We start from the raw sequence: 25,852 nt of genomic DNA on the forward strand, positions 1-25,852 counted from the left end.
TTTGTCTGCGCTATTAAACGAAATCACAAAAATTGTATTTTTTTTTATATAATTGGGCAAGTATTTCCCCTCCCTCCCCATTCTTCTCCTCAGAAATGACTCATCTATTTTGTTAAAAAAAAAAACAAAAACAAAAAAAACCCCTAAATTGCCTTTAAGCAGAGACCAAACTTGGAAAATTTTAGCCTGATATGAGAAAGTTTCAGAAAAGTACATGCAAGTGAAAACAGAAGGTTAGAATGGAAATGCTTATGTAACCTTAGCCACAGTGGTTGCTACCAGTCCTGCTATGTCAAAAACAATTATGCAACATGATAATTTAAGGGAATTCTATCATGCCACTCCAGTACCTTACACTCTGCTTGATAACGGTACAAAGAGAAAAAAACAGAATGCAAAAATAGATAGATCCTATATTTGGAGCAACAGGAGAGACAAATGGCAAAGGCATACAGTAAGCGAAGAGAAGCAGCATGGTGCAGAATAACTGAGCTGGAGCTTACGGTCAGTGACGGAGACCACGATCTTTCTCATCAGTTCAGCTTCTTGGGGGTTTGGGTTCTCTCTATCCAACACGACCCCCGTGGTCCGGATCTTCCCAGTGGTGCTGTTGAGACTGTAGAATTTATTCGGTGGCCTGATGCTGTACACAAGGGAGCCATTCTCAGCCAGGTCAGGGTCAATAGCAACCACCTGAAGAGACCAAGTGCAGATGTCAGTCTGCTAAATCGGGGAACCCTGTTCAGTGCAGTGCATCCACGCAGCCAACTCTTGGATCTGAGATGAAAAACTGAAAAGGAAATTAAAGCAAACCAAAAAGGAATAAAAAATTAAGTGCACTAAAGAGCTTGTGTTGCCACACGATTTGAAAAATCACCCTCTTTAAGCATCATTCTCTTCTGTGTCATACATTTTCTGTTTTATTTTTCTCCCTTGGAGTTTTTAATTCTCAGGGATACTTACATAAAAATAAAAACTTTGTTACTTAGGACTTCACTGCTCCTGTGGCTTGTCCCTCACCTGAATTAGTATTATGTTGGTGATATAATTATTATTTTTCCAGCAACTAATTGTGATGTCAAATGCAAGATGACTTTCAGTGGGGAATAAGCAGCAGGAGCAGTGGCATGCTGAAGAAATACAGATTGTGTTTCATACAAGACATCCCTACAGATCAAAAATAACGGAAGAGAAATATGGAACCCTTATATGGCACCTTCCATCACAGCATTTTACTGAGACTAATCAACCTGCACAGTATCCCTGTGAAGTAGACGAGGATTATTTGCCCAGCACTTAAGTACAGCCTCTTTCTTGGGTGGAAGGTGGGTGCTGTAACAGCAACCTCATACAACAATTTAGGAGAGTAAATAGAGAAGAATACAGCATCCAACTCAAACTGCAAGGGGAATTCAGACAGACAAATTACCCCCACAGAATTTGATATGGACACTGGGGCTAATTTACAGAAAGTTCCATCAGAGTTTTAATTGTCACAAGGGAGCAGGGCCTTGGTCTTACAGCTGATCTGTGTTGGAATATAGAAGCTGGAGCATTTGCCAACTGGCAACAGTTGATCTTTAGGAGCCAGTGGCCCAGCCCTGAAACCTCTAAACCCTGAATCTTTCTGCTCAACTCACCCCATTTTACACAGAAATCATCGCACAAATGGCAGATAACATTGCCCGGATACCACAGCAATAGCAATGGCAGAGATTTATTATTTGTATTGTGCCCCAAAACATGCTAGGTGCTTTACAATGGTGCACCTAGCACAATAAGGCCCTGATTGGGGCTCCTGAGCACCACTGTAATGCACCAAAATATGTATGCAAATAGTAATGAAGTGTACCTCAGTACTGTACTATACTATACAATGTAGGTAAAATAGGTGGGATCATGGGCAGAGTGGAAATTGCAACTCTTAACATCATAGCTTTTACCAGGCCTCAAGCTCCGTACAAACTGCCGCACCCAAATAGACCAATGGTCAACAAGTCCAGTACCCTGTCTCTGAGGATCACCATTGATGGAAGCTTCATAGTAACAAAGAGCACAAGAATATTTAGAGATGGAAGGAAGCCCATCCAGTTCCTGCCCAGTTAATGTCTGTCCACGTGATCTAAGTGTCTGTTCTAACTCCTTCAAGGCGTGTACTTACAAGTGCAGAGATCCAGTGGCAGAGCAAAGGGTTACAAAGCAATATGCCATAGGAATCACCACCTCCGTTTGCCTTTATCAGCCACAATGCTTCATTTTAATTACACAGGAATAAATTATATTTGCTCAGCATAAATAATAATAATTTAACACATTATTAATCCCCTCTGCTTTCCCTTATCCTGCTGCCGACAGATTCTTCCCAATAGGAACAGATGCAGAAGGAGCCACAACCATGTGTCCAAGTGAATCGTGCACTCAGAAAGCATAGCTTGCTCCCCCATGGGGAAGGGGAAGCAGATAGGCCAGCTAAGGTGATGCAGAGTTAATTTCTGCAAGGTGGGCTTGGAATGGAATCTATTCCCCCTCCCGCTCCAAGATTAATGTTTCACTACAGGATTTTTTCCCCAGTCTTTCCTGTTTGATGATTTTGTGGATTCTCTTCACTTTTCCCTCATTTATTTTCTGTTTCACGCCCATCATTTTTCTCCCAGCGTGATGGAAAATAATTCTCTCTCCTCCTTTCTTTTATTTTGCTGAAGAGATTTGAAAGACTTTAAATCAATGCCTTTCAGAGAGGTCCTTGAGGGAGGTCACAGGCGAGGCTAGGAAAGCAGAAGTTAGCCAAAAACATTGTTTTAAAGACACACACACACACACACAAAGACTGCAACATGCTTGGGGTGGGAAGCATGGCTGCAGTTCAAGGACTGTGTTCTCCAAATGGACTTTCATGCCTTTATAATCATATCAGGGCCCAGATGCACAGTGGAGGACACAAAGTTCAAGTCCCATATTGCACATGGATCAGATTCCAGTCTCATGCTGTAGAGAGCCTGCAGTATCTCAAAGGAAACTGCAGTGATTGCTGTAGTCTCAACATGTTAAACTCTGATCCTTCAAAGACTTAACTTTCTGCACTGCAACAACAGTCCTATTAGCTTCAATGCGATTACCTACCGAACATAAAGCTAAGCACGTGTATAAGTCTTGGCAAAATCAGGGTTTTAGATTGCTAAATTAATATTTACTAGAGGAAGCAGGTACATGGGATAACTCTAGGCTAGATCCTCAGCTGGTGCAAATGGACAAATCCACCTAGGGCAGTGGAGTTACACTGATTTATACCAGCTAAGGACCCACTTTTCAATTTTCATTTTTTTAAAATGAGAAGTATCTGCCATGGTGCTGAGATCTTCATAATTTTAAACCGCGCTGGGGTCCCTGAATGGGAGCTGCCATTTCACTGGCACTTTCCAGCAGGAAAGCCAATCAGCCAATCTCTTCTGCAGTGGAATCTACTCACGCAGACCCTCTCGCCCACATGGAGTCCCACTGACGTCAAGTAGCTTGAGACAAAGCAACTGCTATTTAGTAGATAAATGAGTGAAATGGCTGGGGACTTCTGTTTTAAGGTCAATAATGATATTTATTAGAAAATGGTACAAAACATTGTGGAGACATTTAAACTATTGTTAAATTAAACAAGAAAATCCTTTAATAGACAGCAGAATTTGGCTTTAATCAGCCAGGAAAGCCTCTAGCCTTGTTCCTGTATTCATCTGCTAAACAGCAGTACAAACTTTCTCAGCAGATGTGCAAGATGGTGGCTGTTTCATTTATTATAGTTAATAACAATTTAACCTTATTGGTGATTTATCCAACCAGATGATGTGGTTATTGCATTTTTACAATCAATGTGCAGTTTTCCTTTCAACAAAGGCCTGTTAACTCCATGACTTTAAGCACCAGGATTTCCTTCCTGTATCCCACTTTCTGGCCATGTGAACACCACTGGATTAAAGGAACAGACTTCTTAGAATAACTATTCTCTGCATTGTGCCAAACACAGTGAATGTGGCGAAAATGAATTTGGCACAGTGTGCCAAATCCTGCCTGGGAGACTGCCAGGGCTGGCATGATGGAGGGGACCGGAGATGGCAGGTCAGGAGGGAGAGATATATATACACAATGGTGCTGCAGGGCTCAGGGCTGGTATAGCAGGACTGAGGTACCCTGGCAGCTCTGCGAGGCAGAAGCATGCACAGATCTTTGTCTCCAGTTAAAGGCATCAGCCCTTCAATAGTACATATGCTAAAAGTCAGTCCAGACAGCACAAAGATTAAAACTAGTTTCTTTGTGCTTCTGGATTCAGAGGGTGCATTCTGTTGGCTGTCATGGCACATACCGTTGTGACATCGGAGTCTGGGGGGGTCATTTCCACCAGGTTAATGAAGTACGGATCATCCTTCCACATGGGATAGTTATCGTTAATGTCCAGCAAAGTGATGTTCACCTGCAAAATGATAAGTGTGAATATGGACTCTCCTATCCAGTAAGCAGCATGGTATGACCCTAGAGTAGCTGCAAATCTACCTCAGTGCTTCTGCATATTCATGTCAGATAGAGTTGGGCTTACAATGTCTGACCCTGGTCCCTTCACCTTTCCCTCTGAGCCAGTGTCACAAATGAGGTCATTTTAGCAAGATGGCTGTCCCTGTGGGTGGCTCCGAAATGATGAGTGTAATTAAAAGGATTTCTTCTTAAAGCCAATTCATTGTCTCTACCAGACGAGAAGGTGCTTCTCACCATGCACCGTTTCAGGAGCACTGTGCTGAGTGCCATGAGAGCTTCTCCATAAACACTGCTGTCTAGAGCCAAATGAAACAGTCACTACAAATACAGAAATTTGACCAATTCGGCCAATCTCTGATGTTTTCATTGTTTGAACTTATTTGCTGAATAATCTCAGTCTGTATGTTGGGTGGCATGTTCCATATCTGAAATCCGAAGAAAGTTGGTTCGTTTTGTATGGATATATAGGTCGAATGGCACGGTTTCCTTTCCTTGACTGGACAAGCATAACACTTTGATTCAGGTTTAGAGTAAATCCTTGCACTGATGAATTCAGAGTGAGTTTTACATGAATATTCTTCTACATTCCCTTAAAAGTTGCTGTTTCCACAAACATTCCTATCTGTGAACTCACTGAGGAGGACAGTGGTTTGGGCATTTTCCATACTGGGACCCTATGTTACAACAGAAGAAAACTGCAGAATTCCTGATGCCTAGTCATAAAGGGAGGGTTCTTGTGATCGTTGGGTTAAGAACCACACACAAGCAGACTCATGGAAAATGGACACTGAAGGCACAGGGAAAGGGAATTTGTTTGAACATGCAAACAAATATTTGCAGGACGTTTTTTACACTCTTCCCCAAACTCTCAGCCTTTCCTGGGCTCTGGTCCACATACTCCCTGCTATGGCCCAGAACCAAACAAATCCTGGTCACCTTACATGAACGGCCCCAGTAAGTCAATGGCACTAATTCTACAAGTAAGGCCAACAGGATGTAAACCTAAACTGGACCTCCAGATGTTGCAGTTTGAGGGAGGCCAAGGGGAGCTGCCTGATTTCCCATGGCAGGCAGTGCAATGCAAGATAGCCAATGCTGGTAAGGGCTGTAGCTGGGGTGCCATTGTTCATTACAGCTGCCCTATTAGAGTTGCATTGTAGCAAAGTTAGCCATTCTCCATTTGAAAAAGTTTTGGCAGGGCTGAGAGCAGCTGCTTCCCTTATAAACTCTAATCAGAGACACTATAAGATGCAGTCTGAGCAATTTCCTTGATCCCTGATAAATTATTTACAGAGTTTGAAATTCCCATTAATTTAGCGGCCTGGGGCTGCTGCTTATTGAACAGGGCATTTTACTGTATTTCTGAAAGTTCTCTTTCCAGCAAGGCACCTAACTCAGTCATTGTGGCAGGATGTAGGGATCACAGGGGAAGAATGTTAGGAAAGGGAGGAAAAAGCAAAGAACAAGACCATTAAGTGAAAGAAGCAAGAAGGGAATGAGCGAGGGATAGGCAAGGGGTAAGAGAACATGGATGGTGGGTGCAGAGCAGGGAGCAACAGAGAAGCAGAAAAGGGTACAGAATACAAAGCAGGGAGAGAATGGCACTCTGAAGTGTTAACTTTTTTTTCCAATGTAAGAAAAGGAGGTGGCTGGGGGTGGGTCCACAGGGTCCAGATGGCTCATGGGATTGGCGGTGGGATGCAGAGCCTTTCACACGCTAGCTCTCCGGTTTAAATCCAGGCCAAGTCAAGAGCGATCAAAATAAAAAGTCTCAGAGGGGAAGAATAAATAAAAGGGGAGGAGAGACGACAAGAAAAGGCCTGTCCAGCGCTTGGGTTAGTGAAACTACATCTATACATTTATGTGAATGTTCTGCTTCCAGCTTCACCCTGGGGCTGTGTGGAAAGGTCCAATGTTTCTGCTAATCTGTGAGGGATGGAGGTGACGGCAGAAGGTTGCTGCTGAGGAAACCTGAATCAAAGTGTAGTTTAGCTTTGGGAGGGTGACTAGGCTAACTGGGCAGGCACAGAGCAAAACACTGTCAGGTAACCACTTCTATTGAATTTCAAGCCCTGGTTCATGGGGCACCTTTCTTTTTAAACACAAACCCTCCTAACATTTCCAGTACATTTTTCCTTAATGCCAAATCCCACTCTTTTAGTCCTCACGCACACCTAAAGCAAGCATACATACATATACACTGACTGTAAACCAGCTGTTGACTGTAACAGCTTTAAGACTTTTAACCAGCTCTTACAAGCTCTCTCTATTATCGTTCATGTGCAAGAGAATGCACAGTGGGGATGTAGGAACCCTGTCATGCCTGTCCCAGCATTCGGGGCTCAGATAGCTGTCCCCAGCTGCTGGTTGCTTCTACAATATCACTCCAAAGCTCGAAGAGACGCCAAGTCAAGATCAGGGTTTTAAGATTAGCAACTATTCTCCTGAAACAAACCAAAGCAAACTGTGCATGTGTCTATTTAGCTCAAAAGGAGACTGAGGGTCAGATCACGCAATTCAGAGAGATGCACATTCGTTCAGCCACATGCAGGTGGAACACGGGTGCCATCCAGTGGTAGGTCAGGAGACTCTCAAGCTTGTGGTCTCCTGGGCTATCCCAGGCACTGTTTTCTATTTAAGGCACAGAAGAGGTTTGTTAGGTGAAGCTCAGATGTGTATTCCCAATGGATATCCCGGAGGATTTGCACATGGGGCCTGCTGATGGTATGCTGAATCACAAGCATAGGCTCTTTAGGGCTGTTTCATAACGTCTGAGAAAGAAAAGACCTAGCAGATCAATTGCTCCATTACCTAGGGGCAGATGCAGGATTGTTCTCTACAGCACATTCTCTCTTTCATGTGCTTTCCAGTCCCATTTTAAGGCCCCAAGCTTACACTGCTTCCCTTGGCATATTAACCCACAGCTAAACTGTTCCCTTTCTCCCAGGTGCTGTTCTATTTCAAGACACTGGAGTGGCATGTCAGCTTATTCCGGGGTGTGCATGCATTCACTGTGTGGATTTCTGGGGGCGTGTAAAGGTGGGGCAGTAGCTGCTGGTCAGCTGGTGTGAATCCCAAAATGTTCATTCTCTAGGGTTATCACAGGCAATGTTTGCTATTTAAAGGGCATTATCATGGTTTGTTAGGGAACCCCAGGCATGTATGTCCTATGAAGATCCCAGGAGCACTGGGTTTTTGGGCTCTTCTTTCCTATTCAAAAGGTGGTGCAGTGGCTGGTGAATCCTGGGTGCATATTCCAGCTAAATGCAATAGTCAAACTTTAATCAGACACCAACTTCCCACTAAGTTTTCAGGTTCTCTAATTACAGATACTTTTAGGAAATACGTTAAGGTATTCCATTCCAGAAACTGTCTTTGCCTTTTAACTTCCGGAGACTGCGGGAACTGTGGGATAGCTACCCACAGTGCAACACTCCGGAAGTCGACTCTAGCCTTGGTACTGTGGAAGCACTCCGCCGAGTTAATGCACTTAATGCACTTAGAGCATTTTCTGTGGGGACACACACACTCGAATATATAAAACCGATTTCTAAAAAACCGACTTCTATAAATTCGACCTAATTTCGTAGTGTAGACATACCCTTAGACTCAGCGGGACTGTAACCTGCCTGCCCCAGATTTAACAGGAAACATCAAGCTATCAAGGGGCCACTGTACCCAGCACCAGCGAGAACTACCTCAGAGAGCTCTCCCCTTTAGCACTGCAAAGACACTTCCAGCGACTCGCAAGTGGAAGAACAGATTCAAGAAGGACTGTCATCCTTATATTAGTACCGGCTGCTCATAACATCTCTTGTACTATCAGAGCAAGGAGCAGTTTGGCTGAGACAAAAGCATTTGAACTCACAGTGGCAATGCCTGTTTTCTGGTTGTGACCCACGCCACCATCCACGGCCCGGACAATGAGTATGTACTCTGATTTGGCCTCCCGGTCCAGCAAAGAGGTTGTGGTGATTTCACCTGCAGAAAGGGGAAATGGGAGAGACATAGGATAATAGTGATTCCTGGGCACTTGCCCAGATGGGATGAAGAGAGTGGCATGAGCATTTGGAAATACTAAAGCACAAAAGTGTACACAAGCCTGAATATATGAGTACAAAGAGAGAGATCATTGTGAAGGGGTGAAAAGTTCCCATTTGGAAACGTGATCAGTTTCTTCCACAAATGAGCACACGCAGAGAGCTGAGAGACATGGACACTGAAAGAGAAGCAATGTCAATTCCATGATTCTGTTTAAAACAGACACCTATAATTTTCTAGGGCAATCTTTGTAAATCCTCAGAGGGGTCCACTCCATCCCTTCCCCCAGCAATGTCAGGGTACTTAAGAGGACTGGTATCCTCCCACTCTCGATACATTTAAGTATTCCTAGTAAAGGCCATGTTTTAAGTTTTGTGTGAGGGCATTAGAGTATCGGTCACTTCAGTGACACTAGATGAGTGACCTGTCTATATTTGTAATTAGCTATTGGAACTTGAGATTCCAGCCATGACCTAGGGACAATGAGTCATGGTGACACTAACGATCCCCTTGAAACAGCTGTGGTGAGGACCAGATCAGTGATGTGGTTGTGTAGTAGTGTGTTCTGTGATGGAACACTTGTACAAACAGATCCACTCTGCAATGCACTTGTCCGTCTTTTTGCTGGGGTTGCAGACTCAGGCTGTGCAAAGCTTGTGAAACAGCTTCAGCAAAGTCTGGAAATAATCTGGATGAATTCAGGCTCTGCTTTGTTGCTCTCAAAGTTCAGATATATTAACCTAGATGACAGGTAATCTGTGACATCACTGTAATGTTACCTGGCTTGAGCTCAGTGACTTCACAGCCTTGTGAGGACATCACTGTCTCTTAACGAACATGTAGAAAACACAACACAGGAATCTGACAGCTGATATTACCAAGGTAATAGCAGCTCACGGGAAGGAGCCAAGCCTTAGTTTGATTTGGACAGCATTTTCCACTCTGTGTCAGATCACAATGACATTATTTCTGTTATCTCCTCAACCATCTGTAATCGCCTTTCAATACCAAGTCACCTTCCCGCCCATCACCTCTTCTTCTTCCTCTACTCCGCATTCCAGTTGTTGAAAGGAGCTCAGCACGGAGGACTGTGCTCCACTATGGAGGAGATTTTATGTGAGGGGCTGTCCAGGGCAGCAATAGAAGGAAGCAGGAGGAGAGGGAATATTAATCTAGATGAGAGAAATTTAAAAAGTTAAAAGGTCCTCTTAAAATATATTTGCTTCAAAAGTTTTGTGGCATCAATTAATTCACGGGCTGAAAAAATTAATCAGTAAAAAAGTTTTAAATATGAATGTGTCGCAATGATGGATCACTCCGCCTGTCCACAAAATTGCATCTAATTAAGCGCACCTTTACAGAGCAGGTTCAGCTCATTTGAATCAGGAACATCTCTAGAAAGTGCATACACCTTGAAGGCACTGAGCAGGCAGACACAGTTCTGCAGCATCTTTCTTTTCCACCGTTTCTTAAATGCCCTTATGTACCAATATATGCTACAATGTACCTTGATTTGCAGTGAGGCTGTGAGTGAAAGGAGTTCTTGGATTGCACTGGATACTCAGATTTTTCCAGAGAGCTTCCTCCCAGCATTGCTAGGTCAGCAACAGCTTAGAACAATGTGATGTGAGCTTCTTCATAAACATGTCCAGTTATGCCATCTACACTAATCCCAAAGCAGCCCTGGGAAATAACCCCCTTTCCCTTCTCCTAGATTGGATAACAGAGTAGAATGTTGATTAGATTTCCCCTTGGACCAGGGCCCTTTGTTTGCTAGTCACTCTCCCACTTCCTTCTTGCAAATGGCTGTGGATTTGGGAGCCCTGTACTATAGTGGCAGGACGGGTAATTGTGCCTGAAGTCCTGGGACCAGGGGCACTTTATACTCCCTTAGGCTGAGTTTCTCCTACAATAAACACAGTGGGGAACACGAGAAAGATCGTGGAGAGGGGGAGGAATGAAGGGAGGAAAATGACAAGAATAAAAGGATGGATGGAAGGAAGAAAGAAAGATGCGAGAGAGATAGAAAAGGAGAGAATATGAAAGATGCTGGAAGGAGGAAGAGAGGTGAGGGGAAAGAGAAAGATCACATGGGCAAGGTCACCTGAGCGAGCGTTGATCCGGAAGTGAGAGGAACCTTCCAGGGAGTAGATAATTGACTCTTGACCATATTCTCTGGACCGGTCCAAATCAGTGGCATTTAAAAATAGCACTGTGGCTCCTTGGAAAACACCAGAAATGAGGAATCAAAGATGCATATTTGTTAGCAAACTGATGGACAAGGGGTGGGTCAGAAAGCACAGCACCCCCAAACCAGGAAGCACTTTCATATCTATTCCCGGCTGTTCTTTTAATAGGTCTATGGTTTTCTATCCTGCTAACTGGTCCATCCCTCCAAACTGACTGCTGTATTATCAGCAGCTCTAACACCCAATTCAAACTTGTCACTGTGTCCAGGAATCCCAAAGTGAGAGACAATCACTTGGCAACTCTTAAAGAAAGTACACAGGCCCTCAAGGATTTTAAGTGCCATGTTAGTGGCATTTTAATGTTAATCCAGGGGAACGAGGCTGCATGAGCCAGCTCTGGTCGGATGTGTAATCACTACCACCACCAACTCGGTCATGACCAGCGAGCAGTTCACGATGGATTTGCTACTTACATGCCCCAGGAAAGCTGACAAGGATAAACTCTTTAACAAAAAGGTATTTAATGTTGAAGGAATTTAAGTGCCACGGTGAGGACCTTTGGTTGCATAGCTAGGAGGAAGCTGGGAGGCTGTTTCTTTCACAAGTTTCTTTCTCAGTAAGACAAGGGTGTGAACTGTATGGGAAGGTGGAGAGTGCGGGAGCTTGAGCTCTAATTGGATAGAAAGTCATTTTTGCCTTTTACAGGTTTACTCTAGCTCTTCTGGTTTTCACCATATAAGCATAAATCACGTACATGCTTTACTTGATATTTACCAGCAGAGCTACGAACAGGGTGATGCTGCTTCCTAATGCAATTGCCTGGTGAGAGCAGAAGCCCTGTTACCCCCTGGGTACAGTACGCACGGACACACAGTGTGGAAAATTAGGATTGTACCAAGCACAGGTGCTTTGGGAGTTTGTCAGCCTCATGCTACCATGCAGGCGGGAGCAATAATTCTGCATTCAATATTCACCAGTTATAAGGATGGAGGCCCACTAGCATGGCTGAGCATCCAAGAGGAAACATGTGTGGATAGACTGCCCCTACCCATGCATTGGCCAGCCTGCGAAGGCACTGGGAGAAATACAAGCAATGCTTTTTTCCAACAATGCAGCAATGTAGGTCAGTAAACATGTGCCCCCCTACCAGTGTTCCTGGAGGTATGATCACAGATTCTGCCCTAGGCAGGCACAATGCCACCAATTAGCACTGCTTGGATAGCACAGCTCCTCTCCCAACCCTTATGACACTCTACCTATAGGCACCTTCATTGAACCCTGTATGGATGTAAGTACATAATCTATTTGCGAGTGGGATTTCAAAAGCACTCAGAGTTGCCTATATCTGCTTCCAGTGAACTCTATGGGAGTTTTACCATTGACTCCAGTGGGAGCAGAGTTAGGCCAACAGGGACTGTCTTTGAACAGTGCTAGCACAATGGGGAGCCCTGGTCCATGACTCCTAGTCTAGGGCTCCTAGACACTACAGCAAAACAAATAATAAATAACACCACCACTACAGAGCGCTTTAGACATGCACAGGGTGGGATTTGCAATAGTTTTGTCTGAGTTATATGCAAGGGATGTATTTTAATTTTCAACTTAAAAAAGGGACCATCACACAAACTCTGGATGGCGAACAACATTAACAAACATATGTAACCACTGGTCAGCATGTGTTGTGTCTCCCCCTTTGTGCCTGGTCCAGAGGATGTGAGCATGACAGTTCCAGCTGCAGAGGCTGGCTCTTTAGCTCAAGCTGTTGAGACGCAAGCTTTCAGCTCTGGAGTTCTCTGGTTCAATCCCCAGTGCTGGCCGAGATGGAGGCTGTCACATATACACTTGGTAATGTGCTCATAGGTGTCATCCATCATTGAGCTATACGCCATCCCAAATCTCACCCACTAGGCAAATGCCAGAGCAAAAAGATACTCTTCATGGTTCAGTGGAAGGCCTAACAGTTTGAATCTGTTGAATCAGCAGGGGAAACAAGACCCAGAACCAATGGCTTTTCCTCAGAATGCTCTTCCTTCAACTCCCCCCATCCCTGTCTGATGCTAAAACACCCAAGCGGGTTAAGCTGCTACAATGGTATGTGTGGAGAGAGGCAATGTGCATGACTGTACACATCTCATGTGTGTACAATGCATTATGTATGTGTTGAAATCAGGAGGTCCGGGCATTAGGCAGTTAATTCTCTCTCTGTGCAGACTTGCTTCTCTTCGGATGCTGACACCCTCTGCCAGGTAGTTGGGCTCTTTTGGAATCTAGTGCCACCTCCCTATTGGCTGAGTAGGCGGCCATATAAAATATTACAAGTAAGACACCACAAATGGGAAGCTACATAAAGAGAGTGGGAGCACACTTTTCCATACCTGCCATGATGTCCTCCATGACAGTAATGACATAGGATGGCCGGCTGAAGGTGGGTGGATTATCATTTTCATCCTAAAGAAAAAATAAGAGACGTTGGAAGACACTGACTTGGAAAAAGATAACAGAATAATGACAAAACTCTGGTATGATAGGACATGGAAATGTCTACCTCCTATTGACTTGCTGCCCCATTTGGACGAGAACAGTACAAAAAGGGGGAGGATTGTCTTGTGGTTAAGGCACAAGTCTACAACCGGGAAGATCTGTTCGCAGACTTCCACTGCAACTCTGGTCAAGTTATGATACTTTGTCTTTCAGTGCCTTAGTTTTTTAATCCATAGGATGGGGACAATAACATCTCTCTCCCTGGGGGTGTTGTGAAGGTTAATTAGCTACAATAGGAAAGTTGTTTGGAGATGAGAGTGCTATGTAAAGGGTAGGCATTATTACCTGCTAACACTGTCTAGGGGTCATGCAAACACTGGGAAAGGAAAGGCATCTTATTTTGTACATTTCTTTTCTACTCCATTTTCTCTACTACTCTCTTGAAAGCTTGAAAACAAAGGGCTCACCTCCTCTCTGTTTCCAAATTGTGGTCAGCACAAAAGGAGCAGGCAGGCATAAGGGAGCCACTTACGGCGCCCTGATTCTGTTTTGTTTGGGACCGTATGCCAGTCAAACAGAAAGCATCGACATGGCAAAACATAGCTCCAACAATGCTCCTTCCCTCCCCAGGTTCTTTGCACTATGAGTATGGAGTGCACAGCTGGCAAAGGAGCCAGCTTTATGCCTGCAGACAGCTTACCTCCCCCGAAGGGAATTTCTTCTTGCCACTTTGGCCTGATCTGGCCACTCTGACTCAATGGTTCAAAGTGGCTGGAGTGGAAACTCGAGACTCTGGCCAAAAGTGTCTTTCCCTATTAATTTTTTAAAATAAACACATCTGATAAACACCAATTCCCTCCACCCATAGGCACTGACTCCATGGGTGTTTGGGGAATGGAACACCCACGGGAAAAAAATAGTGGGTGCTCAGCACCCATTGGTGGGCCCCGTGATCAGCTCCTCCTCTCCCTCCCAGTGCCTCCCGTGGCTCAGCTGTTCAGCAGTGTGCAGGAGGCACTGGGGGGAGGGGGCGAGTGAGGGCAAGGCATGCTTGGGGAAGGGGCAGAACAGGCTGGGAAGACATGGGGCGAGGGCAGGAAGAGGCGGGACCTTGCGGGGAGGTTGAGTGGAGGTGGGGCCTGGGGCAGAGCAGGGATCGAGCACTCCCAGGGAAATGAGAAAGCCAGCTCCTGTGCCTCCATCACTCACATCCTTCATCTATTGACATTCCATAGTGGCTTCCTTTTGTTAGCTTCTCTGCATGTGCACAAGTACCAGTAAAGATGTTAACAGGAATGTCTATTACTTATCTGCCTCTGCAGAGCCACTATAATTCTAGAAAAGTGGTGGATTCTCTCTTTTGTTTGGCTACTGATCGAGCTTACAGTTTCTGGGAGGGATGGAGTGGGAAACTGATGTACAGAATCCCAAGGAGATTCCTTCTCTGATTTAAACATTTTCAATTAATTAAGTCTGGTACTATAAACTGCTTTCTTTCTGGTATTCAACAGAGAATGTCTTGTGAGCATCTCCTCCTCCTCCTCCAGCACACAGTTTTAGAAGGAAGCAAAACATTACAAAAGCCAAAACCAAATACAAGCAACGTCTCCTCCTCCCTCTTCTTCCTCAGAGCTGCACACAGAGATTTTATCATTCAGGATCACACTGGCCAATGACACATGATCCTGGAAGTCATGGTATCTAAGGTGCCCATCCTGCTGATGTCTTTTTGAAATAAAATGGATGTGAGCAATACACATTTAATAACTACCAATATTTCTTGCAATGTATAGTTGTGTCATTCAATCCTGTATACATTTTGCAATGTATTTAAATTAAATTACCTTCCCCTCCACCCAAAACATGCACGCCGCTGAGTGACACAGTTAAGCTGACCTAACCCCCATTGTGGACTGTGCCCTGTTGACAGAAGAATTCTGCTGTGAGGCTGCAGCTGTGTGGATGTAGGGCTTCCAGCGTAGACAAGATCCGATACTGATGTGCATGAGCTCTGCTCAGTGCAGGGCCTACAGCACAGGGGATGAGGGGAGGTGACTTTATACAGCTTTGGGAGGCAAGCCAGTCCTCGCTTACAGACAGACCCCCAACCTGAAGCAAATACTCACCAGCAACCACACACCACAGAACAAAAACACTAACCCAGGAACCTATTCTTGCAACAAAGCCCGAAGCTAACTCTGTCCACATATCTATTCAAGGGACACCATCATAGGGCCTAATCACATCAGTCACACCATCAGGGGCTCATTCACCTGCACATCTACCAATGTGATATATGCCATCATGTGCCAGCAATGCCTCTCTGCCCTGTACATTGGCCAAACCAGACAGTCTCTAACCAAAAAAACAAATAGACACAAATCTGACATCAGGAATCATAACATTAAAAAACCGGTAGAAGAAAACTTCAACCTCTCTGGCCACTCAGTAACAGACTTAAAGGTGGCAATTTTGCAACAGAAAAGCTTCAAAAACAGACTCCAACAAGAAATTGCCGAACTGGAATTAATTTGCAAACTAGATACCATTAACTTGGGCTTGAACAGAGACATGGAGTGGCTGGGTCATTACACAAATTGAATCTATTTCCCCATGTTAAGTATCCTCACACCTTCTTGTCAACTGTCTGAAATGGACCACCTTGATTATCACTACAAAAGTTTGTTTTATTTCTCCTGCTGATAATAGCTCATCTTAATTAATTAGCCTCTTAGAGTTGGTATGGCAACTTCCACCTTTTCATGTTCTCTGTATGTATATATGTAGCTTCTTACTATATGTTCCATTCTATGCATCTGATGAAGTGAGCTGTAGCCCACGAAAGCTTATGCTCAAATAAATTTGTTAGTCTTTAAGGTGCCACAAGTCCTCCTGTTCTTTTACAGCCTTTGTGATTCCCTTATTCTGGGTCCAACCAGGGAGTGGTTCGATGGCAGTTGCAAGTTAGAGCCATCTCAGCCACCATAAAGGGGCCACTGGATAACAGTGAATTGGGTTCATGATTCACAAGCGATGACTTTGCCAGATGCAGTAAGAGGCAGCCAGCACAGTCTACTGACAGCTTTAAACTGACTAATTTTAAAAGATTTCCATTTCTCAGTGAGCCCCCTATACATAATGGAACCAAATTAAACACAAAATCCCTATAAACATTTTCATAAAGACAGGTTTCAGAGTAACATCCGTGTTAGTCTGTATTCGCAAAAAGAAAAGGAGTACTTGTGGCACCTTAGAGACTAACCAATTTATTTGAGCATGAGCTTTCGTGAGCTACAGCTCACTTCATGAAGTGAGCTGTAGCTCACGAAAGCTCATGCTCAAATAAATTGGTTAGTCTCTAAGGTGCCACAAGTACTCCTTTTCTATTTTCATAAAGGAATTTCTGCTCATTTCTTGGTGGTTATGAGATGGGGGGAGGCATTAAGCAAGAGAGAACCCAACTAGCTGACTCTGCAGGAGAAGCAGTGAAGCTTACTTCACACAAAGTGCTAGCAAATATACCTAATAAATAAACTCAAAAAACAGGTTTTTTGCTCACTTTCTTCAACTGATTCTCACATCCGAAAGGCAGCTACTGCATTTGGCCAACTGGCCAAGAATGTGTGGGATAACAGGAAACTAACACTGAACACCAAGATACTGGGCTACCAGATGTATGTTTTCAGCATGTTGCTATATGGTGGCAAGAGCTGGACCCCGTACAGCAGGCATGATGGAAGGTTAAACACCTTCGACACCTGCTGTTTCTGTTGTACTCTAAACATCAGGTGGGAAACCAGAGTTCCCGACACTGAAGCATTTGAGAAAGCAAAATTGTCCAATTTAATCTATGCTCAAACACAGATGTCTCCGTTGGCTCAGTCATCTGCATCAGATGTATGAAGGATCTTCTGTACAAAGAACCTGCAGATGCTCCACGGCCACCGGTACGACCTTGGTTCAGGTTCAAGGATGTTTGCAAAAGGGACTTGAAAACTGTCAACATCAACACCACAAGCTGGGAAGAAGCAGCTAGTAACAGGCTACACTGACTCCCTGGTACAGTGCAGCCCTCCAAAAGAGGCTGAAGAGAGGTGGCTGAGAGAAAGAAAAGCAGAGAGAGAGAAGAGGGAAGAACAGCAGGCCCCAAGTGCTAGTAGTACACTAGTTTCATCCTCTGACCCTGCCCCATATGCCTACACTACTGGTGGCAAGGAGTGTCACATGAGAACTGGGCTTTTTAGCCACTTGTGATGCTGCAGCATGACATACAGTAAGTGAACAGCTTTTGCGCTTACACCATAGTCTTTCAAGACAGACGATTGCCACCACCATGTTCACCTATGATAATGTTAAGCGATCCTATCTCTACTAGTAGATACAAAAAGGTTCAGACAAGAAATGTGATTTTCTTGTTGATGGTGTCCTTTTAAGCTTGTCTCTGCTGGGAGACAGAGACAACTGCTGTCCTGGTGAACTAGATCAACAACACTTGGTTTAAAATATTCCTAAAAATGGAAGGATCAGCTTAAAGGTGTTTTAAATGCCATTCAAATAATGTTAAACTGACCAAACCCAACAACAGAAAGGAGTTAAAGATGGAAACTGCCAGAAAATAAAATACCCCATTTGCTTGAGTCCCTGTGTCAAGGATGAGCTTCCAGAGGCCTCTGATAGCCCTGTAGCCTTGACTGATGCTTTTGTCATTGAACTTGATATTTGAGGCCATTTCACATGCCAGTGATGCTCATCACACTCTAATTAAATTGCCATGCTCTGCTTTGCTGGCAGCAGGTGATCTTTAATCAGCCTTTGCATCACTTCTGTGATGCTCAGTTTTGCACATTGTCCTCCACACAGCGTATGAACCTAAATGTGGAAATCCCCTCCACTTTGTATCTCTGATTTATTCTCTCATTCTTGGCGGGCATGGCTATTGGGAAACCGTATCAAACTTATTAGTGTTGCATTTAGTGTTTAATTATGGGAACTCCGGAACAAACTTGCATATTGTGAGGTGGCGGGAGGATGTCTGAGGATGGTGAAAACAAGTGAATAAATGAGAGATTATGGAATAAATTCCCACCAACTCTGGTAAAATTTATTCTGTCATTTTTCACTACTAGGTTTTTTTTTCACTTTTCCCCAAATCGTCTAGTGCTGGCCACTGTTGGAGACAGGATACTGGCCTAGATAGCAACTGGTTTGAGCAGTATGGCAACACCTAAGCTCCTTCAAGAGAATTGATTCACCCAAACGGAGTAGTAAGAGCCTCACTTTCTGCCCACCACCAACCCTGCTCCCAGGCTCATTATATTTGACTCATCGGCTTCAGAGAAACTGATTTAAAATGTTTCCCCACCACTCCACCTTCCTCGCCAAAGGCTCTAATCCCTTTCTCAAAGCAAACAGCCAGTGCTAGCATCCTCTCTTAAGGGGAGACTTTGTCAATCACCAGCACCTCTTTTATTATATACTTCTATATAGTTACAGTTACTGGCTCACTGCGCAAAATAGCGTCTAGAATGTCAGTGACGGAAAGCTAGGCAGAAACTTATTAGTGGTGATATTTCCTGGGATCCTGGCATCATACTTGCTATTAGTTCTAATTCAGCGGCTCCCTCTACAAAAGCTTATTGTCCCCTAATGGGAAATCTACAAAGCGAGTTTGACTTCTTTATTAAAAACCAACAAGCAAAGGATGAAAAAAAATCACCTCCCTCCACACTCTCAGTCACTCTCTTGTTCTGTCTTTTTTTGCTTTAAGTGCCATTGTGAGCCACTTCATCATCATCATCTTTTTTTTTCTTTTTTTTCTTTTTTTCAGTTGAGAGAAAATCCCTTTGGTTGCAAGTGGAGAAAGTGACAGCTACTTAAAAATCACCAATGTACAAAATCAGCCAGAAGGAGATGACCTTTTCAAGTGTGGTCTTTAGACAGATGTGATTACACTGTCCATAGAACAGCCAGGGGAGGAAGTGTTCAGCCACTACTAAATTCCCTTATTTCTTCCTCTTATTCCCCCCATAATATTATAAAAAGAGATGGGGGGAGGGGGAAGAGGGAGGAAGAAATCACTCAATTCTTATAGCAATGAGTTCTTCCATCTTCTGGTCCGTGCACTGATGCCACTTACAAGCAAGATCAGATCAGATCATAAGACTGAAGGGTTACCAAGCAAACAGACTCCATTGCTGATACCTTCCTTGAGCCTTTGTCAAATCACAATATGTTGCAAATGGACAATCTGATCTAATCCTGCAGAGCAACATTTATAAGCTAATTTCCCCATCAGCACACACATACCATCTCTGATAAGAACACCTGTATCAGGGTGCAGAAGGCAAAGGAAAGCATCTGGTACAATGCAGCAACCCAAACCTTATCCAGCCAGGACAGCTAGCATTTGAAAAAATAAACAACTGACTGTGACTGATTCAGTGACTGATAATTTCAGACACTGGAAGTGCTAATGTGCATTTGATATTCATGTCAGACTCTGTGCTGTTTGGTTTCAGGAACCTTTAGCTCTTTAAAAATGAGGAAAATGGGGGGAAGAAAAAGGAAAAGAGCCTCTATTAATCCTCTTGAACTTTGCAAAGATGGGAATGAATGAAGTCACTCTCCTGTCAGGCATCTGCTCTCTTCACCCCATTCTGATCCCCGTGTTCCACTGCTTTGCAAGCAACTCAGTGGAGGAATCTCCCAAGGCTTCCTGTCAGGTTAGTTGGCATAAGAAGGAGAAAAGGATGACATCACTCTTACCAGTCAGCTCCTGGGGTATTACCAATATCAATTCCATATCAGGTGAATCCATCTATACTACACTCTGCTGAACGTACATCTTCTGTTCCTTTGTGACACCAAGTGCCCACAGCGTGAGTTAAGAGAGTTACAGTAAGATCCAGGATGATGAGCTGATAACACCTTGGGGAGACCTAGCAGTTTCCATGAAGAAGAGTCAGATTCCCAAAGCAATCATTATCAGGTGCTGAATACACATGACCTATAGAGACTATGCCAGGAGTCTAGTGGGGGGAGAACAGACTCCGAGCAGGAACTATGGTCTAACCCTGAGTGATCACAGACTCTTTCTGTAGACTTGGGCTAGTTTACTTAAATGTTTAGTTTCTCTTTTTGTAAAATATACATAGTAATTCTTGTTGTTCAGCTGTCTGAAGACAGAAAGCACTTTATAACTGCTAAGTATTATCCTTACATCCCTAACCACCCCCGCCTATTGTGCTCCTCACCCTGCTATAAGCTCAAGCCCTTTAGAATTAGATTTGCATGCCTGGTTTCCAATGGCTTTCACACAGTGAAAGGAGAGGAGAACAGGGGAATGGGGTCCTGATGATTGACTTCTGTTTGACTGTTTCCATGAGACCTCAGAGAGCAGCTAGGTCTCTCGACTGAATCACCCTCTGTTGCTCAGACATAACAAATGTTAGAGACAGCCTGAGTTTATTTAGCCACCAGATTTCAACTCTCTCCTCAAAACTACTATAATGTATTGGACAGTATCTTGTAGGCCCCTAAGGCTTGGGTTTGCAAAGCATCTAAGGGAGTTAGGTGCTCTACCTTTCAATGAACAGGATTCCTAACTCCTTTAGACACTTTGTAAATCCAGCCCTAAATTACTAATTTTATTTTTGTAAAGGAACTCTCTGCAAGAATTTTTTTCACTCTGCTTGCGGCTCACACCAAAATCAGTTTATGAGCTGCGTCCGCTAGCTCTGCAGAGAAGATTATGAACAAAAATTATTCCTGAGATGTGCATGTACCTGTTAACATCACTGATGATGCCAGTACTCATACAAAGCTAATTCTCAATTAGAAACACACAGAGTGGGGTAAGGTGGGTTTTATTTTAAAAAAACCCCTCATTTGAGAGGGAAAGGAATGCTATTTCTTTAGGTTGCTATTAAGAGGGAATTTCAAAATAATGGAGAGAAGAGTGTATGTGCGTGCATATATATTTACGTTGGTACGTATAAATACAACACGTGTACCATATCGTTGCACATGATATATTATGTATATACCCACAGGTGCTGGGTGATCTCCCTCTATGATGCAAAGGCAACATCTGATGTTTACAACAGGAAACTGCAAAACAGGACTCCTGAGCGTTACTCTGGTTCTGCCACTTATATAGTCCGTTGGCTTTGGCAGGTCACTTAACTTCTCTGTGTATTATGTTACATATCTAAAGCATGAGCAGAATGGTACCTATCTACCTCACAGGGGTTGTAAAGCTCTTTAAGATTCTTGGATGAAAGGTGCTATGTAAATGCAAAGCAGTATTTACTCCTGGAGGAATTCTGTGCCACTGCGCACGTGCAGAATATATGTCCCCTGCAGATTTCTTTGCTTCCCCACAGAAAAATGACTTTCTGATGGGGAAGCAAAGGGAAGCCACATGTGGCCCTTCCAGCAGTATTTTTTGTGTGCCCAGGGCAGCCGGCAGAGGTAAATCACTTTGGGGCAGGGGATGGGACTGGGGAAGACCCAGCTGGTAGCTCCTACTCTGCGCCAGGCTCAGCTGCTAGTCCCAGCTGGCCTGGGGAGGACAGGACTTCCTCTTCCCCTGCACGGCATCCAGGGCCATTTCAGACCCACCCCCAGATTTCTCCCCCAGCTGTAAAAACCTCTGCAAACTCTCCCACCCCTCACACTTCCTGCACCCATCGCTCCTCAGCTGCAAGGGGAGGGATCACTGTACAGGGAGCTGCTCCCCTATCTGCCCAACCCCCATGCATCCAGACACCCTCATACTCAGACATTCCTGCCGAGCCTCACCTCCCTTGCATCCAGAACCCGCCCAACAAGCCCACTCACCCTGCACCTGGACCACCCCAATGAGCCAGCTGCACCTGGATCCCCATCTTACTGAGCTCCAAGCAGCTACACCTGATTCCCACTCCCCCAGCATCTGGACCCCACACTGAGTCCCCCACACCAAGACCTCCCTGCCAAACTCTATCTCCCCACCCGCCCTGAGCCCCACCGCCTTCACCTGGACCCCCCCCTGCAGAGTCCCATTACTGTTGCACCCAGAACCTCCCAACAAGCCCCTGTGCATCCAGATCCACCCTGCATCCAGATCCCACCCTGAGCCACCTGCACCCAGATTGCCCCACACAGAACCCTCTCAACCACACTTGAATCTCCCCACAATAAGCCCCTCCACACTTGGATCCTGCCTTGCTAAGCCTGCCTGCCCACACCTGGTGTACCTGGCATGGAGGGCAGGGCCCTGGGGTGTTTCTGGGGCAGGTCATGTCCTTGCTCTGTGGCAGGGTTGGATGCAGCCTCATCGCTGAGTCTGTGTCGCAGGGGGAAGCTGCACAGTGATCTCCCACCTCCGTGCAGCCAGTGGCCTGTGCTCCCCAATGCCATGCTGGAGCCTCCACATTTATTTGACAAATAAAATTTGAAGAATTTTTTCAGAATTTTAAAATATTGTGTGCAGAATTTTTATTTTTTTGGTGCAGAATGCCCTCAGGAGTAAATATTTTTACTAAAGTAGAAAAACGGCTGGGGCACTGACATCAAGCCTGCGGACCTACTCATCTGGCAGTGCCTGTGCTACTAGCCATTAGTATGCCATGATGAGAATTTCCTGCTTGGGGTAGGACTTTGTGGGGAGGGGAAGAGTGCAATGGCAGGCACGGCTGGTACTTACAAACACCTCGATGGTGATGGGAACAGTGCTGTTAAGTGATGGGACACCGGCATCCTTGGCCATCACAGTCAGATAAATAACTCCATTGGAGACTTGCTCATAATCCAGAGGACGAGTCACACTTATCACTGAAATGGCATAAAGCACTGGAGTAAATGCAGCTGGTACTAGCCCACTTAAGAGCTAACACACATACCCGAACGCGCACACATACGCATGCACGCATTGAACAGTAGCAGAACAAATCTGTCTGGTACACTCCTGGAACAACCCATTGAGATCTTATCTATACTAGGAAAATCTGTGAGTTTTTATTCCTCACTGATATAACTCCACTTGTGCTACCACTGGCAGCAGCTGGTCACAGTGCTTACAATGAGAGAACCCACCATGGCTAGCACTGGGGCAGTTGCTCCAGTGCAGATAACCACAAATGTTTCCAGGGTCGATGCACCCTTAGTAATCTACAGAAGCATTTACTCTGAGTCAGCCTCCGTCACTCAATGGAGTTATAGCCAGCCACTCTTCAGAGTGAGCACCAGTTCCCACCCCTCCCAGTAAAAAAATTGCATTTCTTAGCAGAATTGCCTTGATTAAGGCCAAGATTTTCAAAAGTAACAAATGCTGGGGGGAGGCCTCAATTTTGAACGCCCAAACTGAGACACCTTAAAGGGGCCTGATTTGCACCTTTTGGGGGAGGCAGGGACCCAAACTTTTCTGAAAATCAGCTCCCAGTAAAGTGGCCCGAGTTGGGAACCCAACACCTGAAGCACTCAAAATCACTCGTCACTTTTGAAAATCTTGGTTGATTCTTCTCCTGATCCCAGGAGACAGGAGACCAGCGCCGAATGGCATTTCCACACACCACCTTCCGAATGCAGCCACTGCTGCAGGCTCTAGCCCACGCCCAAGCAGAAGTGTAATGTGGATAACCAAGCCACCACTCCCCCATGAGTGCCACTCGGCCCCTTGCCCCTCCACTCATGGAGCACCCTACCAGTGCCCCAACAGCGCTTACCTCCATAGCCTTCAGAGACACTAATGTCAAACGAACGGCGGAAGGCTGACGCTTGCACGATGCTGTAAGTGATCTGGTTATTTGGAGAGGAATCTTCATCAGCTGCCTAGGTTGAAGCGGAAAAAAGCCCCAGTGTTAGCATATAAACACAGACGCCATCTCTGAGAAATGCTGCAGCCTAATAAGCAGAGAAAAGAAGGCAAACAATTTTGGGGAAAAGATGGGAGGGAAAGAGGCTAGGGGGAAAATGAACAGTCGCGGGATGGGGGGAGGCAGTAGTGGTAAGGGAATGGATATCTGTAAATGGACATTCCTACAGTTTATACCAGCCTTTGCCCTAGCCTAAATATGGTCATAACTAACTATCGAGCAGGGATTGGCAACGTTTGGCCTGCGGCGCGCCAGGGTAAGCCCCCTAGCGGGCCAGGCCTGTTTGTTTACCTGCCGTGTTCACAGGTTCCGCCGATCGCGGCTCCCACTGGCCGCAATTCGCCGATGCAGGCCAATGGGAGCTGCAGGAAGCAGCAGACAGCACATCCCACAGCCCGCGCCGCTTCCCGCAGCCCCCATTGGCCTGCATTGGTGAACAGCGGCCAATGGGAGCCGCGATCAGCCGAACCTGCGGACGCAGCAGGTAAACAAACCGGCCCGGCCCGCCGGAGGGCTTACCCTGGCGGGCTGCGTGCCAAACATTGCCGATCTCTGCTCTAGGTGGTGAGTGTGGCGGTCTGTGGCAGGGTACCCCCTTTAGGCTACGTGGAAAGTGCATGCATGTGTCCAATTATTCCATCTTCACCCCAGCGGGTGCTGCAGGATGTCTTTCAGCAGGCTGGTGCTCACCTTCAGGCTGGGGGCTCTCATTCCTTCTCTGTGTCTGCAGTGATGCCACCAAACAGCCCGTAGTCAGCAAATGGGGTTAAACAAAAGAAAGGCAAAGAAAAACCTGCAGGCAGCTCCCTCCAGGAGTGGGACCTCTCTTACTTCAGAGGGGCCTGGGAATATCCATGTCCACTTCAGAGTTCTCTGGGCATGCAAGCCTCAGTTCTTTCCCCCCTCATCTCAGGGGTTCTGCACCCTCCTTCTGCAAGGGCAGGGCTTTGCAGCTGTCAGTGCTCTCTCCAGGCCTGCCCAGTCTAAGTGGAGTTCCCTCTTTTTAACTCTTCCTCCAGTCCTGGTATGATTTGCAAGTGTGGCAAGACAGGGGCCCTCCAGCCCAAAGCAGCTTCTTAACCCCTTCCATGCTAGGGAGGAGTTTATATACTGCATCAGAGGATCCCTTACATTGTAAGAAACAGAAAGGCTTGGTTTCCACTTGCTGGTTTCTTCTGGACTACCCTTTCATCCTCATGCTTATGCCAAATATCTTTTCCTCCTCTCACTTATGTGTGCCTTGGATAAGGCATCTTCCTTCCTTTTGGATTGCTTGCCAGAGTTTGTGAGGGCAAGACAGAAATATTCACTAATGATAGACACCACCTTGCTCTGTGAATTGGTGAGCAGCAATAGCTGACAGGGTTTTGGAATCATCATCTCTCTTCACATCCCACCTCAGAGAGAAGAGTCACTGTGTCTTAAACGCCTGCTCTCCAGTCCCTCATACCTATAAAGAATAGAAACTTAGATCTAAAATATCTAAGAGATGACCACATTACTCTTACAGTACTCACACAGCCTGAGTTTACTGAAGACAGATACCAGCTTGAAGAAAACTGCAAAAGGCCTAGTTTATTATTGTCATGCTCAAGGAGACAAGTGGGTTCCATCATCTCTTTTTTCAAACAGAAAAAGCTTACAATTTGATCAGCAACAAACTGCTCAACTCCCACAGGTAAACACTGATTTCATCAGGAAGGGATCCGATGATAATGAAGATGAGTTTGCATTCTGGAGAAAGCTTTGCTAGTGGGTATGGTACACTCC

The 25,852-nt window shown here is 45.2% G+C and overlaps 1 protein-coding gene across 2 annotated transcripts in view; it reads right to left on the minus strand.

Annotated features, from left to right (window-relative positions):
• Positions 1 to 25,852, minus strand: part of CDH23 (cadherin related 23) — a 514,496-nt gene that overhangs the window by 158,301 nt on the left and 330,343 nt on the right. For both annotated transcript variants that reach the window (XM_037904844.2, XM_043551833.1), the window contains exons 16-22: positions 23,933 to 24,038; positions 22,915 to 23,042; positions 13,121 to 13,193; positions 10,661 to 10,777; positions 8,384 to 8,496; positions 4,349 to 4,456; positions 504 to 693 (exon numbers count right to left, since the gene is read on the minus strand). In XM_037904844.2, coding sequence (XP_037760772.2) covers positions 504 to 693; positions 4,349 to 4,456; positions 8,384 to 8,496; positions 10,661 to 10,777; positions 13,121 to 13,193; positions 22,915 to 23,042; positions 23,933 to 24,038 — 835 coding nt within the window. The remainder of the gene's footprint in view (positions 1 to 503; positions 694 to 4,348; positions 4,457 to 8,383; positions 8,497 to 10,660; positions 10,778 to 13,120; positions 13,194 to 22,914; positions 23,043 to 23,932; positions 24,039 to 25,852) is intronic.

This window comes from Chelonia mydas, chromosome 7, assembly GCF_015237465.2.
Source record: "Chelonia mydas isolate rCheMyd1 chromosome 7, rCheMyd1.pri.v2, whole genome shotgun sequence".
NCBI lineage: Eukaryota > Metazoa > Chordata > Testudines > Cheloniidae > Chelonia > Chelonia mydas.